The sequence below is a fragment of the Apodemus sylvaticus genome, chromosome X (genome assembly GCF_947179515.1).
Source record: "Apodemus sylvaticus chromosome X, mApoSyl1.1, whole genome shotgun sequence".
NCBI lineage: Eukaryota > Metazoa > Chordata > Mammalia > Rodentia > Muridae > Apodemus > Apodemus sylvaticus.
In genome coordinates, this window is record NC_067495.1 from 47,439,454 (window position 1) to 47,455,671 (window position 16,218).

Below are 16,218 nucleotides of genomic sequence, written 5' to 3' on the forward strand. Positions count from 1 at the left end.
AAAATTAAGTATTTTAAGTATTTTCTCATCTAATTTAAAACTATTTTGTGTAAATAATGTTTATTTTGAAAGTAGTAGTTTGTGTTGTTATTCATACATTTGACCTCCTGAGATATTATTTAAACAACCTTGATATTAATAAATGCTGCTTATGTTCATAAACTGAAACCACTTAAGTTCTGAATGTAGCATTGAAAAGTAAATACAAGTCAGTTAACATTTAAGTACAAGGGGACCCCACAATAAGTTTCACAGATTTTTTTCTGACTCTTTAGAAGGTAACATTTTGTATAATACAAGGTAACAAAACATATTTGATGACACATCCTGTTCTTCCCTTTGGTTTGGAAGCTTTCAATGTAAATTTCATTTTTACTTGCCTTGATTCACCTATCTGAGTTAACTTGCCTGGTATTTGCACATAATCTCATTTGCAGAAAAATTAATTATAGAGGGAAAAGAGGAAGTAGATTATCAAACAAAAACAGCCACAAACACATTCATGCCTTTCCAGGAAGTGATCAAATATAGGGCTTTTTTTTTGGTTTTGTATTTTTGTGTGTTTTTTTTCTTTGTTTTGTTTTGTTTTGCTGTTATATATATATATATTTATATTTATATTTATATATATAAGGGTACATCAACTCATTTTTTAAAAAACGGAAACAACACTCTCCCCATTTTCATGCCCTCCATCTTCACTCTGTAGTGAGCACTCTGTAGTGGTCACTGTTGGATGACTAGCACAACGTTGGGTCTAGAGTGTATTCTGAAGAGCAGTGAATTCAATGTTAAGACAGTTAGACCTACCCCTACCCCCTGCAGAGTTTATACATCATGCTGCCATTAGAAGGGTAGAGGTGGGGAATGAGGTGGGGACAAGGAAGAGATTTCAGGGCTCTGACTGGCAGGGCCCTCCCATGAACAGATCTTCTTCTCTCTTTCTCTCTCTCTTTTGTTCCCAAACGGCAATGCAAGGCTGGTGTTGAGCTGCACTGCTTTCTGAAGGCCCAGATGGCCAAGCTGGTCCTAGGAAGAACCCGAGAGAGGATCCGGTGCTTCTTGTCCCATCAGATAGATTTGTCCAAGCACCCCAAGGAAATGTTAAAAGCAAAATAAAATTTAAAAAGAAAATTAAAAACCCATTCTAAAACTAAAGTAGTGAAGCAAAAAAAGGGAGGGGGAGTTTCTATCTATACATCAGTCTCTTCTTTAAAAAAAAATGTAAATTTACAAATCCAATGACATACAAAACAAAGTCAAAAAATGTAATGGTAAGAGACATGGTAAAACATGAAGACACTGATGCTACAAAGAAATTTCAAAAAATATATGTACAAGACCCTGTTTTTCCTCGTGTTCTAGAGATTGTAATGCATGTTTTTAACAGCAGCAGTCGAGGATTGAGTTCCAGGCACTGGACTGCAGATTCTTTTCAAACTCCCAGGGACGGGATGTCCTTTGCTTTTCTGTCACCAAATCACACTGGATATACTGGTCTCCCTTGGCAACAACGGCAGGATGGCACTGTTTGTGTGGGCTTCGTCTGGATTCGGCTCCCTGCTCGACTTTGTCTGTGGCCGCTGCCCATTGATGAGTGTCATAGGGATGTTACAGTAGGTATGCTGATTTCCTATGGAGGTAAGTGGCAGGGTGCCTGGAGGAGGTACGTCATACTCATAGCTTCGATAGTAGTGTTTCTGACGCATTTGTGAATGGTAGGTGTTGTGAAAGGTAGAACGGAGATCTGGATGGGCAGTGGCTAGAGCTGTGGAGGTGGCCGCAGCCATTGAAATGGCCGAGACAGTCTGCAGCTCCCCAAAAGGCCCCTGCTCACTGACATCTAAAGCCTGCTCATGTGTAATGGGTTCTATCCTCTTAAAAGGCATTTCGTACTGTAAACGTTTCCAGAACTTCGAGTTCAACTTGTTGCATTTTGGTCCATGCCATTTAATAACCGTCAGGAGCTTGATGGTATGCTTGAGGGCCTCCACCTCCTGGTAGTTCATAATTCCTCGGAGTTCACTGCATTCGATCAGTATCACTTTGATTTCTCCAGTCACAAGCATGTTTCGAAGTCTCGTTTCCAGCTCAAAGATGCTCCAGCCCCTTCGAACTACATAATTGGGGGTCATGACAATAATCAGCCTCTTACTTTGATCTACGCATCTAGCCACATCTTCAATGTATGCTATAAAGAAAAAAGATGGATCAGCATAAGTGAACTGATAAGAGCTCCAAAGTCTCTGTGTTTGTGAGTTAACACATTGTAAAGATAAAACAATGAATTAGTTCTTTGAATAGAGTTTTGGCCTCTATTCTAGAAATAGAGATGTTTTATCCAGATGGAAATATCTCATTTGATTTAAATAAATATTAAGGATCATAAAATATAATGCTTTATTGAAAGATAAAGCATCTTTTGGCATATAAAATTCATCAAATAATGTTTCTTGAGACACTAAAATGCAATGTATGTGACTACACTGACATACCAATTTGCAACATACACACATACACACACACACACACACACACACACACACACACACACACACACAGATGAACCATACAACAGAAAACATTAACTTACTTCCAGTTGGGATCAAATCTCTATCTGGTATAAACAACTTATATCCATAATGCTTTTCAAGCATATCAGGGAGGATTTCAAGGGCAAAACGTTCTTCTTCCCCAGTCTCTTGATTCCACTGGTCAGGATCCACTTTGGTATATGACAGATAGGCATCATAATCTTTATTATCTGTCAAAAAATTGCAAAGTAAGTTCTAGAATAGAAGCAATAAAATTTTAACAATATTTACTTGCATTGAAAAAATAATTTCAAACATTCCCATCTTAGAAAACCCAAGAGGAAGGTCATATTAATTTTTATTGTGTGTTCAACAGCACTAACAATTCTGCAAATAGCTTAGAGGTACAAAGTGATTATTTAATTGTGATGAAAATAGTAGGAAAAAATTTCAGTGGCAAGAGTCACGAGGGAGTAAGGGTGTGGAGCTTATTGCCAGAACTGTTAAACTGGTGGGATCAGCAGCAGCTTCAACTTCAAACAAACAAACAGATGTGATGAAATGCAAATTTTCATAATTTTTTTAGACCCAGATGATGGGAAGTCTTTAGACATGTTTAGAAAAAGCTTCATGTTTAGATAATAATATGTTATTAATGCATATGCCTGATTCAAAAACTCTACCTTTGGATATTTTTAAAGAGGGCTGTAAACATTTAATTTCAACTTTGATTTATAAAAGGATTTAAAATAGAAAAAAATAAGAAAATGTAGTGATAGGGTTTAAGAGAGCCTGTTTCTTACTCTGCGTTTTCAGTCACCAACTACAATTCGGCCCACTACAGAGATGGAAAACAGCTGGTAGGTATTCTAATATTCATCATAATCTCTAATATAGCCATTAAATTACTCCTTGCATGGCCTTCATGGGATTCTGGCTATTATGTATCACCAATAAAATGCAAACAATAAGAAACTCAACATTTAATCAGTTAAAAAAACAGACTCAACAGGTTTCCTTTTTTATAGTGACTGAAATAGCTATTGTATTTACTGTTTCATAAAATTACTTTTTACAGTAAAAAGACATTTTATATTCTATAAAGTTAAGAAATAAAAATATTGTGCTGGAGATATGATTCAGTGGTTAAGAGCACAGACTGCTCTTCCAGAGATCCTGAGTTCAATTCCCAGCAACCACATGGTGGCTCACAACAATCTGTAATGGGATCTGATGCCTTCTTCTGGTGTGTCTGAAGACAGCTACAGTGTACTCATATAAATAAAATAAATAAATTTTAAAAAAAGAAATAAAAATATTAACTTAAAATATTATTAAGAAGGTTTGCTGTACCCAGCCCCAAATAGTAAATCTACAACAAATTCTGCATACCCAAGGCTCAGGGAACATTACAAAAGAAGGGACTGAGAGATTCTAAGAGCCTGACGACCAAGATTATTTCCAATAGTCATTAACAGAGATGTTTTACCCATGAATTCTCAACAATAAGGTCACCCAAACAAGACTTCCATAGTGACTATGGGGGAAAAAACAGGATGGTGCTAATGAGAGAATTTTATAAGATTATATCCTTACATGAAGAATATCCCAGGAAATCCATGGGTACTAAGAGAGGAAAAATGTATTTTGTTCTAGGGATGAGGTCACTGATAGGTTATGTAATTTCAAGTGGTCAGTCTTAAACACACACACACACACACACACACACACACACACACACACACACACACACACACACATGAGCAACAGTAAACAAAGTCTGTTTTGTCTCTGTGTGTGTGCACATAGATAATAAAGAACAATGCCTTGAATTTAAGAGGGAGTGGGAGGCATGGGGTCATTTGGAAGGTGGAGAGGAAGAGGTGGAAATGATGCTAATAAATTACTCATGCATCCTGAGTGAGGTAACTTAATCACAAAAGAACACACATGGTATGCATTTGCTGATAAGTGGATATTAGCCCAGAAGCTCGGAATACCCCAGATACAACTCACAGACCATGTGAAGCTCAAGACGAAGGAAGACCAAAGTGTGGATACTTTGATCCTTCTTAGAAGAGGGAACAAAATACCCATGGCTCACAGCCAACCAATAGACTGAGCATAGGTTCCCCCAATGGAGGAGCTAGAGAAAGGACCCAAGGAGCTGAAGAGGTTTTCAGCCCCGCAGGAGGAACATTAATATGAACCAATCAGCACCTCCAGAGCTCCCAGGGACTAAACCACCAGCCATAGAGTACACATGGAGGGACCCATGGCTCCGGCTACATATGTAGCAGAGGATGGCCTTTTCAGACATCAATGAGAGGAGAGGACATTGGTCCTGTGAGGGCTTGATGCCCCAGTTTAGGGCAATGCCGGGCAGGAAAGTGGGAGAGGGAGGGATTGGTAAGCAGGGGGAGGGGGGAGGGGATAGGGGGTTTTCAGAGGGGAAAAGAGGAAAGGGGATAACATTTGAAATGTAAATAAAGCAAATATCTAATGAAATAAAAAAGAATTAGGAAAAAACAATTCCAAAAGAAGACAAAATAAAATATCTATAGTCTAAGCAATTTGGATGGCTGAAGAAAATCATTCGAGGTCAAGAGTTCAAGACCAACCTAAACATAACAATGGCAGTGAGTACTGTCTCAAGAAACAAAAATAAATCCAAACCAATACAAAGAGCCAACACCACATATCACTAAGAAATCTTCACAAAAGAAAGAAAAACTGAAATTATATCAGAAATAAACATGTTTAAGGAGCTGACAAATACGTGCTTCCTTCTCTTTAACACATAAGACAATATTGACTTCAATATCATGTAAGAGGACTGAGAAGCCGAGTAACTCATGGATTGTGGTTTTAGAAAAACACATCTTTAAAAATGTAAGTTGACCTCTCTCTTTTCTAGATGAACATATTATATTGAATCTGTCTAGGAAAGAGGTATACTGACACGGGAACTGGTTGGAGATGGAGAGCTGGATCTTTAGTATCTATTGAGTAGTTGTCAGATGTTGTTGGCAGCTGTCTTTTTTTATTACTCACAAATATTTATAAGAAATGAAAGTGACAGATCCCATTATTCACAGAGTGGGTTACTAAAATAAAACTGGGGGAGTCAAAGGTGTATGTTTAGGAATAAGATAACTCAGGAAACAGTTAGAAGTTGTCACTGATATAATCTGGGCCACATTTCTCTCTTAGGTATCAAAAATTGCTTTACATTCCTCTGCAACCTCACATTTGGAAGATATACTTTTTCATATTAAAATATTGTTAACTTTACAAATAATAAAGGAATGCATATATATTAAAATTAAAGTTATAATCTTAGTATTTTGACCTGTGTGCTTTACTGAAAAGATATTTAATGTTTTTCTTTTTTCTTTTTCTTTTTTGGTGATCTTAAAGTTTAAACCAAGAAGTTTGTACATGCTAGGAAAATTCTCTACCTAAATTTAACTTGCTTTTAATTTCAATTCTGTTATGGTAGTCTGTGTAAAATATATTCAAAAATAAAGCAGCTTGAATCAAGCAATTAGACATTTTATAACATAGGTCTATTTGACATGTTTGCCATTTCATAGTTTTCCAGATTGTTTTACCTATATATTCTTAAATATTTAAATGGAACACTAAATTATATAGTTTTTATTACAGGGCCATTATGTACACACTGAGCTGGCCTCAAATTTACTGTGCTCTTACCTTAACTTACTGAGTGCTAAGATTACAAGCATACAACAAGTGGCAATAATTAAAACATGGTCCTGGTTGCATGGCTCAGGGGTTGAAAGCATTTTCTCTGCAAGTGTGAGTACATGAGTTCGAATTGTCAGAAGCTGCATACAATCCAAACACTGTAGCAGCAACTTCTAAAATCTGAAGCTTCTTCTGGTGTGATGGAAAGCCAAGACAAGAGACTCCTGGAAACTCCCAGGCTAGCTAGTCTTCATATGCCAGGAAGAAAAAAGACAGTTATCCCTCCTCAAACAGAGTAGAAAGAGAGGACCAGCACATGAGGCTGTCTTGACCTCCAAATGTGTCCATGAACTGTGTGTACCTGAATTTACATGCACATATGTGCAAAGGTAAATTAAAAGGTAGAAATACAATATTTGCAGTGTTTTATGATGGGAACAACAGTAGGTGAAGTGAACTTCTGACTTCAATTAATTCTGAGTCATTTGAGATTTTAATTTCTGATCTATGAAGGAGCACCTCAGAGGATAAGATTTTTCTCAGTGGGAGGGCACTTATCTAATATGTACAAAGTCATAGGTTTGATCCACAGAATGGATAAAACATGGGATAAAAACAACTTCTTGAAGATGTTTAGTAGTAAATGTATCCACACTATATAGAAAACTGGATCTAGATTCATTTAACAGGTATTAAAGTCCTTTCTCTGCACCCTTAAGAAGGTAATAGCTAGCATAATTGTTATAAATCTTAAGAGGTGTTGTAGTGTGGCTTTTTACAACATAATCATCACTTCAGGAATTTTGTAGTAGTGATTACTTTGGACAGTTAGTCATGCAACAAAACAAGCCAAATAGTACAGAGATAGCTTTTGTCACTCCCTAGATAGAAGAAGGTAGAGGAGAATCACAGGACACTCACCTGGGAATGCAGGAATTATTCCCCACTGCCTTCACTTCCCACCAGAAACAAGTGAACATGGGAGATGCTAAGGGTTTTTGTTTGTTTGGCTGGTTTTTAATTTATGTTTCTGTTATTATTGCTGTTGTTATTGTTGTTGGTGATGGTGATGGTGGTGGTGTGTGTGTGTGTGTGTGTGTGTCTAAGAACGAAAAGGTTAATAGAAAATAGGACTCTATGATTCAGCTTTCATAAGGACATTCTCCAAGGACGGGGATTTTATGGTGAAACAGTTGTTTGAGGGTCACCTATACTCCTGTGAGAAACGCCTCAAACATGCTCTTTAAGCACTCAGAAAATTCATTGATTGACCAAGTTTGATTTGGATGGAATTTTTACATTTATCTGTCTGCAGTATCCTATGTTGGGTGAATAGATATTTACTCCTCTTATCTCCTCAGGAAGAGTTAATGCAACAAGAGGGGAAGAGGTAGCAGACTAGTACCAGGGAGCACTGGATGTGGGATAAAAAAAGACTGACACACCCTTTAGCTATTTATGACTGAATAGGTCATATGCCCAAAATAATGTTTTGTTTCCCCTTTGGGAATTCAAAAACAGTGTATGTAATTTCACTAATCATCACTAACAAAAAAAGAAGATAACAAAAGGCCAGCTCTATAGATTTTTTTAAATGATATTTAAGACACAGTATTTCATTCACTGTATACATGATGACACTATTCCTGAATCTACAAATAAGGAAAGAATACTAAGAAAACTAAGTATATGTGTGATCTAAGATTGGAAATCAGTCTGGTGGTTCATCAGAAAATTGAACATAGTATTACCTGAGGACACAGTTATACCACTTCTGGGCATATACCCAAAAGATTCTCCAACATATAACAAGGACAAATGCTCCTCTACATTCATAGCAGCCTTATTTATAATAGCCAGAAGCTGGAAAGAACCCAGATGTCCCTCAATAGAGGAATGGATACAGAAACTGTGGTATATTTACACAATGGAGTACTACTCAGCTATTAAAAACAATGAATTCATGAAATTCTTAGGCAAATGGATGGAGCTAGAAAACATCATCCTAAGAGAGGTAACTCAATCACAAAAGAACACACATGGTACGCACTCACTGATAAGTGGATATTAGCCCAGAAGCTCGGAATACCCGAGATATAATTCACTGACCACATGAAGCTCAAGAGTAAGGAAGACCAAATTGTGGGTGCTCCAGTCTTACTTAAAAGGGGGAATAATATAATCAAGGAAAGTAGAAAGTGGGAGGGACTTTGGAGGAAGAAAGGAGGGAGAGGGGAAAAGATAGGCAGAATCAGGTATGGGAAGAGATGGAGTAGATACACAGAGCGTCAGGAAATTGAACAGAGGTGTGTAGCAATGTGGGATGGGGAATTGAGGGTAGCAACCAGAAAGTTCCAGATGCCAGGAAAGCAAGAGCCTCCCAGGACCCCACAGAGATGACATTAGCTGAAATACCCCATAAAGGGGAGGGAGTACCTGTGGAGACCATATTCAGATGTTAGGCAAGGCCCCTGGAGTGAGGGATGTGGCCACCCACCCATCTCCAAAATTTTAATCCAGAATTGCTCCTGTCTAAAGGAAATACAGGGACAGAATGGAACAGAGACTGAAGGAAAGGCTATCCAGAGATTGCCCCACCTGGGGAATCCATCCACATGCAGCCACCAAACCCAGACACTATTGCTGATATCAAGAAGTGCTTGCTGACAGCAACCTGATACAGCTGTTTCCTGAAACTCTCTGCCTGATCCTGACCAATACAGATGTGGAGGCTCACAGCCAACCATCAGACTGAGCACAGGGATCCAAATGGAGGAGTTAGGAGAATGACTGAAGGTGCTGAAAGGGCCTCATCTAGCATTAGTGGGAGGTGAGGCCCTTGGTCCTGTGAAGGCTTGATGCCCCAGTGTAGAGGAATGCTAGGGCTGTGAGGTGGGAGTGAATGGGTGGATTCTTGAGGGAGCACCCTCATAGAAGCAGGATAAGGGGGCATGGGATAGGGTGTTTACAGAGGAGAAAACTGGAAAGGGGATAACATTTGAAATGTAAACAAATAAAATATTAAAAAAAAAGAAAGAAAAAGAAAGAAATGGCTTCACCTTTGATTTTGGAATTACGCATCTTTAAAAGCCAAAATCTTCTGAAATGCCAGGCATTTCTGTTACCAATCATCTCCTTTGGAAGAGGCAAATGATGGTAGGGAGCTAGGAATATAGGGATGTGATATTTTTCAAAGTGTTTTCTACCTCTAGGTTAGCAATTAAGACATGAACGAATATCTCTAAGATTAGGCAAGTGTATGGGTTTCTGAGAAGAGGATGCGCATTAGGGTTTCTGGGCATTGGGAGCAGAAGGGGTAGAAGAACCTCTGTTTTGAGGCAGAATCAGTGAGAGCAAAGATTTATATCCTTTTTTCTCAAAAAGCCACCATGCTAATGCTGGGAACTCAGGCTGGATCCTCTGCAAGAGCAGCCAGTACTCTAAACCACTGAACTCTCTCCATCACCAAACTTGTTACATTCTTAATATTACTGGAAAAGATGTCTTATAAAACTGTTTCTAGAAGTTGTATGATTCAGGTCCATTGTGGTAAGGTGGATTACTGCTCTTGGTCACCATCTCTGTCTGTTCTAATTCCAGGAGGATCACTGCATTTGCAGAATGAACTCATAAAGTCATTTCAATATTTTCTGCCTTAGCAGTCTTTGCTTTCTTTTTCTTTTTAGCAATATTATGCATACATTAATCTTACCCAGATGATAATTGAGTTTATTACCGTGGCTTTCTTTAGGCTTATTGCATTCACAGGAGCATCTCAAAGAGCGCCCTAGCACTTATATACCTGATTATGCTCAATATAGCCTGAAGGACAGGCTTTAACAAATCCTAGGGCGTTTATAAACTAAATTAGCTTTTTGAGGGAAAATTTAACTTGTTAAAATATGGTTTGTTACTGTTCCTCTGCTTTGTTTTCTCACCTAAAACAATACAAAAAATGAGGACCCAAATAGCTTTAGAATAGCAATGAAATTCATTAAGCTTATACAAGTAACCCACTCAAGTGTGCATAGGTGGTAAGTTCCCTCAAAATAAATTTAAAATTACAGATATTTAACTGATTATGGTTCTGCTTTTTAAAAATCAAATTCAGTCATTTTCTATATTCAGAAAATGGCAGATGAAGCCTGCACTGTAAATTGATTGCTTGGGTAAAATCCTTCATATCATTCAGAACAAAATAAAGATATTTAAAGCAAGGTTAATAGATAATGTGAGATATTTTTTGATAAACTACCTTCTAAAATATCACCTACTTCTAATTGTAAAAATAACAGCATGTGTTCAGATTACGTTGAGTATATTAAATTTTAAAAATAATGAAGACTTGGTAACAATATAAAGGATTTGGAAATAGATTTCTTTTATATCCTTATTTGGCAATTCACAGCAATACTTGAATTATCATTTTGAATAAATATTTAACTTTATGTATTTATTATTTTAATTAATGTATTTTATCACAAAGTAGTTTATTGAGAAGTATTTCAAGGTTTCTGGAATTAATCAAATCTACTATATAAGTTTTGCATAATATATATATCCTTGAAAATTAGAAATTCTATACAAATATAAGGATTATTTAATTTTTGGCTCAGTTACCTTATCAATGAAGTTCAGATTTTAATGCTAAACTTGTAACTTTTATGAGGTTTAGCAGTAATAATTTTAGGTTGCTTGGCACACAGTGTTGCTCTCATCCAACAGTAGTTCTGAAATTGACAGTTCTCTTACACATCCTTAAAATAACAAAATATATACTAATTTATGTGAACAGAAAAGAAAATGGAAAACATAGAACAACTAAGAAAAATGATCACTTTAAGAAAACTCTTGCTTGCAGACAGAAGCCTAGCATGGCTGTCCTCTGAGAGGCTCTATCTACCAGTAGCTTACTGAGATGCAGATACTTATAGCCAGGCAACCATTGGACTGAGGTCAGGGACCCCAATTAAAGTGTTATGGGAAGGACTGAAGGAACTGAAGGTGGTTGCAACCCCATAGGAAGAACAATAGTATCAACAAACCAGACCCCCCCCCCAGAGCTCCCAGGGACTAAGCCACCAACCCAAGAGCATACATGGGATGGTCCATGGCCCCAGCTAAGTATGTAGCAGAGGATTGTTTGTTTGGCCTCAGAAGGAGAGGATGTGTATCTTTCTGTAGGGACTTGATGCTCCAGGGAAGGGGGATGCTGGGGGGCAGCTGTGGGAGTAGCTTGGTGGGGAGGTGAGGTCACACCCTCTCAGAGCCAAAAGGGAGGGGAGAGGGGATAAAGAACTGTGGGAGAGGGCAACATTTGTAATGTAAATAAATAAAATAATGAAATAATAACAAAGAAAACTCCATGAAACAATATTGTTCCTGCAGCCTTTCCTTTACCTTAGTGGCAACAGGAGAAGGGTAAATGGAGAGGATATTGGGTAGTACCAATAAACCACTCCTTTTTACATGTTTGAGAACTGATAGCTCTGCCTATTGACCCATGGAATCAGGGACAAAGTTTCATTTTATTTTGTATTATTTAATGTAAAATTGACAGCGAGAAATGCTTATCAACAGAATCAAAAACTGCAATAATTTGCATTAACTCTTGACACTTTTCAAGCATTATGTATTTTGCAAATTTAACTTACGTTTTCCATGTGACCCCAAAGGAACAAAAAATACCTTGAGTTCACTAATGGATGGTGTTGGGAGATCAATTTTATGAACCCTAGATTCTTTTTAGAATGTATACATATTCTTGGATGGCTTGAGGCAAACGATAATTATTGTTTCTATGAACATAGTTTACTTGTTTAGTATGAGCAAAGGTGTTAGATGTGTAATCATAAAGAAAAATAATGTGGCTTTGTACTTTTTCCATTGGTCTAATCTTGGAATGACAGACAGGAGCCTCACACCTAAAAATAGACAGATAGGCTAGATTTAAGAGCCTCTTGGAAGAATGCTAAAATAGTCAGAACAGGTTAATAAAAGAGCTATCTGTCTAAACAAGAACAAATTGAAATTCACTTCAAACTTCTGACTAGGGAAGACAATTAAAAGAGAAACCCCTTATCTATAGAAAAGTGAAGCTGGCCCTTCAGTGCTGATTACAAGGTGAGAGAAAATGCCTATGGCATTGCAATCAGTGTCTGTAATTTGTAAGTGCTGTTTGGAATACAAGTCTAAAAAGGGTAGGTATAACTTGCCAAGAAAACTACCTATTGCTTCTAAATTGCCACACATATTTCCATACAAAAATGATCTTACCGAGATGCACATAACTTTTCTTTTGCAGGATTAAATAAAGGCAGGACACAAGTAAGTATATTCTGAAGCAACAATAATGCAAGGAAGTTATCCTACCTCCATCCAGTTCTTCAGCTCCAAAATGATTCCTGTAGAAGAGCATGATTTCTATCTTGTAACATTTATATATGGTGACCGAACAGACGAGCAGCAAGAGAATAGCGCCAAGTCCTCCAGCAAGTTCAACAGTGTACATCAACTCTAGGGGACAAAAGCAATGGAGAATTATACAATAATCACATATAAAACTACAAAAGCAAAACTATTTTGTTTCATGTTTTTTGCAGGGGACTTGAGATACATTAAAACAATCTCATCCCCCTTTCTGTGACAAATTGGCTTGTTTTGTTTTTTGACAGTCTGTCTCACTGTGTATCCTAGGCTGGCCTTGAACTTGTGATCCATCTGCCTCAGCCTCTCAAGTGCTGGGTTCATGGGCATATACAAGTATATTCATCTTGTGTGAGGCTTTAAACCAGCTTTAGCTTTGAGTTCTGTTTCCTGGGTGATTGGATAAGGTGATATGTGACAATGTTGCTTAGGAACACTGCTTTGGTAAAAATGAACTTGGTTGACACATTGCCTCTGAACTAAAAATATTGTAAATGTCTCATTTCAAACTATAATATTGCATTTGCCTCAATGCAGCAACACTTTTACATGCACACATATCCCTTGAGAAGGCCCTGTGAACTGTGCTTTTAGAACTGACGAAGGAGACAAATTTTTAAGACAGAGCAGTTTTATGATCATCTCCATATGCTCTTTGATTCTTTTGACCTGAGCTGATACCTATGAGTTGGGTTCAAGGTAAAATAAGGGTGCTAAATAGCACAGTTCCTAGAGGGCACATACACTGCTCAACTACCCACTGAATGCTGTCCGTCCTCTCCTGCAAGAAGGTATGACTTTTGATGTATAGTTCTCTGAAGAGTAGTGTCCTTGTGTATTAACACAATCTTTAAGGCTGAGAGCTTAAGTGGTTTTAAAACCTAGATCTCCAAGTGAACATCACAATAAAATGTGTTGTAAGTTTTATTATGAAGATACTACTTTTTTCATTACTTTCCCTTATATTATGCATATGTACGTTACTATAGAGATGCCTAAATGAGAAATGTTCTTGACATTTGCTGCATACAAGCTATACTTTAGCATACAGAAAGTTGATAGTCTCACAAAAATGGTCAGAAAAAAATTGGGGTAAAATAATTACTTACATTTTTTTCCTTTAGTGCTTTTCAAGATTGTAAGGAGAGTTATGTTGCTAGTATATAAATGGTAAGGATCCATATACAAATACTGCAATGCACTCTACCTAATGTGTTTGTATGCATGTTGTCTTTGATCATCATACGCTAAATGTTATTACTTATAGGTATCTGTTGTTCCCTGACATTAAGCTGAGAGATGTAGTTTAATTGATTAAGCAAGGTGTTGTGTGTATGTAGCAGTTTTGCCTCTTCTGTCTTGAAAGAAAGCTCATTAACATATAGAATGCTAAAAAGGAGGTGAAGCAACAAGATGTTTCAGAAAAGTAGAACATTCCCTCCTTAAGCTCAGAAAGCGAACAACTCTAACCAGATTTATTAGATGTCTCTTGACCAAAGTAATAAACAGTGCTGAGAATCACTCTTAGACAAGCCAAGCTATAACGATTCTGAGACCCAATCAGGTGCCTGGAAGAAGTAGAAACCAGTCAAGGTATCTGGATAAGGTTTAGTCACTGGGAAAGGACACTCTCCAGTCTAGTATGCTGCCTGCAGGCTGTGGAGTGAGTGTGCTTTATTTAGGTTTTCAGCTTTCATGAGCTATTATTACCCATGCTGGAATGGGCTTTGCTAAGGCTTTTGTCATTTGAGTCTTTTTTTGCCAATAAGTACAGTAAAATACTAATAAAATTTATTGGTTCACCAAATTGGTCTTTGGTGGTATCCCTATTTTGGTCTACTAAGAGTTTCCTACCTGGAGTGAGTAGACTGTTGTTTATATCTCCCTAAGAATAGTCTCACAAAACATGCAGTCATTTACTTAAAACATGAAACTAATGTTTTAGATTCTGTAATTGGGAACTGTCAAGGAATGGGGTTGTATCATTTACAGCACAGTCAATAAAAGCTTAGTTGATAACAGTAAAATACTTCATGACTTGTAACAAAACATACTATTAGGTGACAATTTCACTCCTAAATTTTCAAAAATAGGGTAAACTAATGATGGAAATGCGGTACTGCAAAGGAAATAATTTGGAAAGTATGGTCCTCATTTTCTCATAAAAGCATGTATGTGTGTATGTGTGTATATGCATGTGTGTGTGTATGCATGTGTATGTGTATGCATATATTTTCGTACACAAGTGTGTGTATGTTTGTGTGCAAGAGAGAAAGAGAAAAAGAGTTTCTGTGTGTGCTTATATGTGATAAAAGTTTTCCTCTAACAATTAAGAAAAATAATCTCAGTCACATTTCTCAATATCTAGTGCTTTATTACTAATGTAACTTTTTAATAAAATAAATACATATAAATACTATTTAATCAACTGTATTTTTTATACTTAGGAAAATTAAATGGTAGGTTGAAGATTTTATTTAACAAGATCTGACTATGACTTTAAGATAGAAAAAAGGTAAGATAAGAAATTAAATATTTCTGAGTCAAAGTAAATTAACATGAAATATGAAATAATGGCAAATAATTACACCAGCTTTGTCTGTCAAACACTGTAAGGAACCACACAATAGAGAACTAGAAAAGTATAAGGAACAAAATACAAAATGTACTTCATGAAAGTGTTTCACTGTTACTGTGTGAACAGAAAGAATAAGTGGGTAAATAATACTGTGGAGTACTTTGGGTTTTGTTTTCTTGGGATACCAGTTGAATTCCACCATACAGATAAACCTGAATTAAAGTACAACTTATGCCCATAGGATGGTTCAGATACCAAAATATCCTGATTTAAAATACACTGGATATTATGGGAGAGATAATAATTTAGATTATTAGACCAAACACAGGACCTCATGCTAGGGGAAGACTCAAATACTGAAGCACATACATAGCCCACATTGTGTTTCTTTTTTAGGTTCTCTTCTTTAATTTATGGTTTGTGATGACTAGTTTTATGTTAACTAGACAACACAAACTAATGTCATCGGAGAGGAATGAACCTTAATTGAGAAATTTCCTTCAGAAAATCTGGGTATAGGCAAGCCTGAAGGTCATTTTCTTACTTAGTGATTGATGTGACAGGCCTCATCTCCTTGCGGGTAGTGTTACTCCTGGGTTGGTGTTTTTGGATACTATATGAGAGCAGAATGAGCAAACAATGGGTAGCAAGCCGTAAGCAACCCTTCTTTATGGCTTCTGCATCAGTTCCTGCCTCCATGTTCCTGCCTTGATTGAGTTCCTGCTCCGACTTCTCTCTATAGACTATATCTCTATTCAGGCGTTTTGTGACAGCAATAGAAACCCTAAATTAAGACATACATATAATTCACAAAAATGAAATTTCTTGCAGAAGAAAAGAGGAAAATGATCAAACATAATTACCATGATTAACCAATGATGATGAGAGAACATAATTGTGCTATTACATTGGGAAAGTTTTCTAATAAAGTAAAAAGTCAATGTCAATATCAATTCTACCCCTATGTAG

The 16,218-nt window shown here is 36.9% G+C and overlaps 1 protein-coding gene across 1 annotated transcript in view; it reads right to left on the minus strand.

Annotated features, from left to right (window-relative positions):
* Nucleotides 1–1,472: 1,472 nt before the first annotated feature.
* Il1rapl1 (interleukin 1 receptor accessory protein like 1) overlaps nt 1,473–16,218 on the minus strand; it is a 671,291-nt gene continuing 656,545 nt past the window's right edge. Inside the window, exons 8-10 of the mRNA XM_052170237.1 lie at nt 12,618–12,761; nt 2,594–2,764; nt 1,473–2,191 (exon numbers count right to left, since the gene is read on the minus strand). Of these exons, the coding sequence (XP_052026197.1) occupies nt 1,473–2,191; nt 2,594–2,764; nt 12,618–12,761 (1,034 nt within the window). The remainder of the gene's footprint in view (nt 2,192–2,593; nt 2,765–12,617; nt 12,762–16,218) is intronic.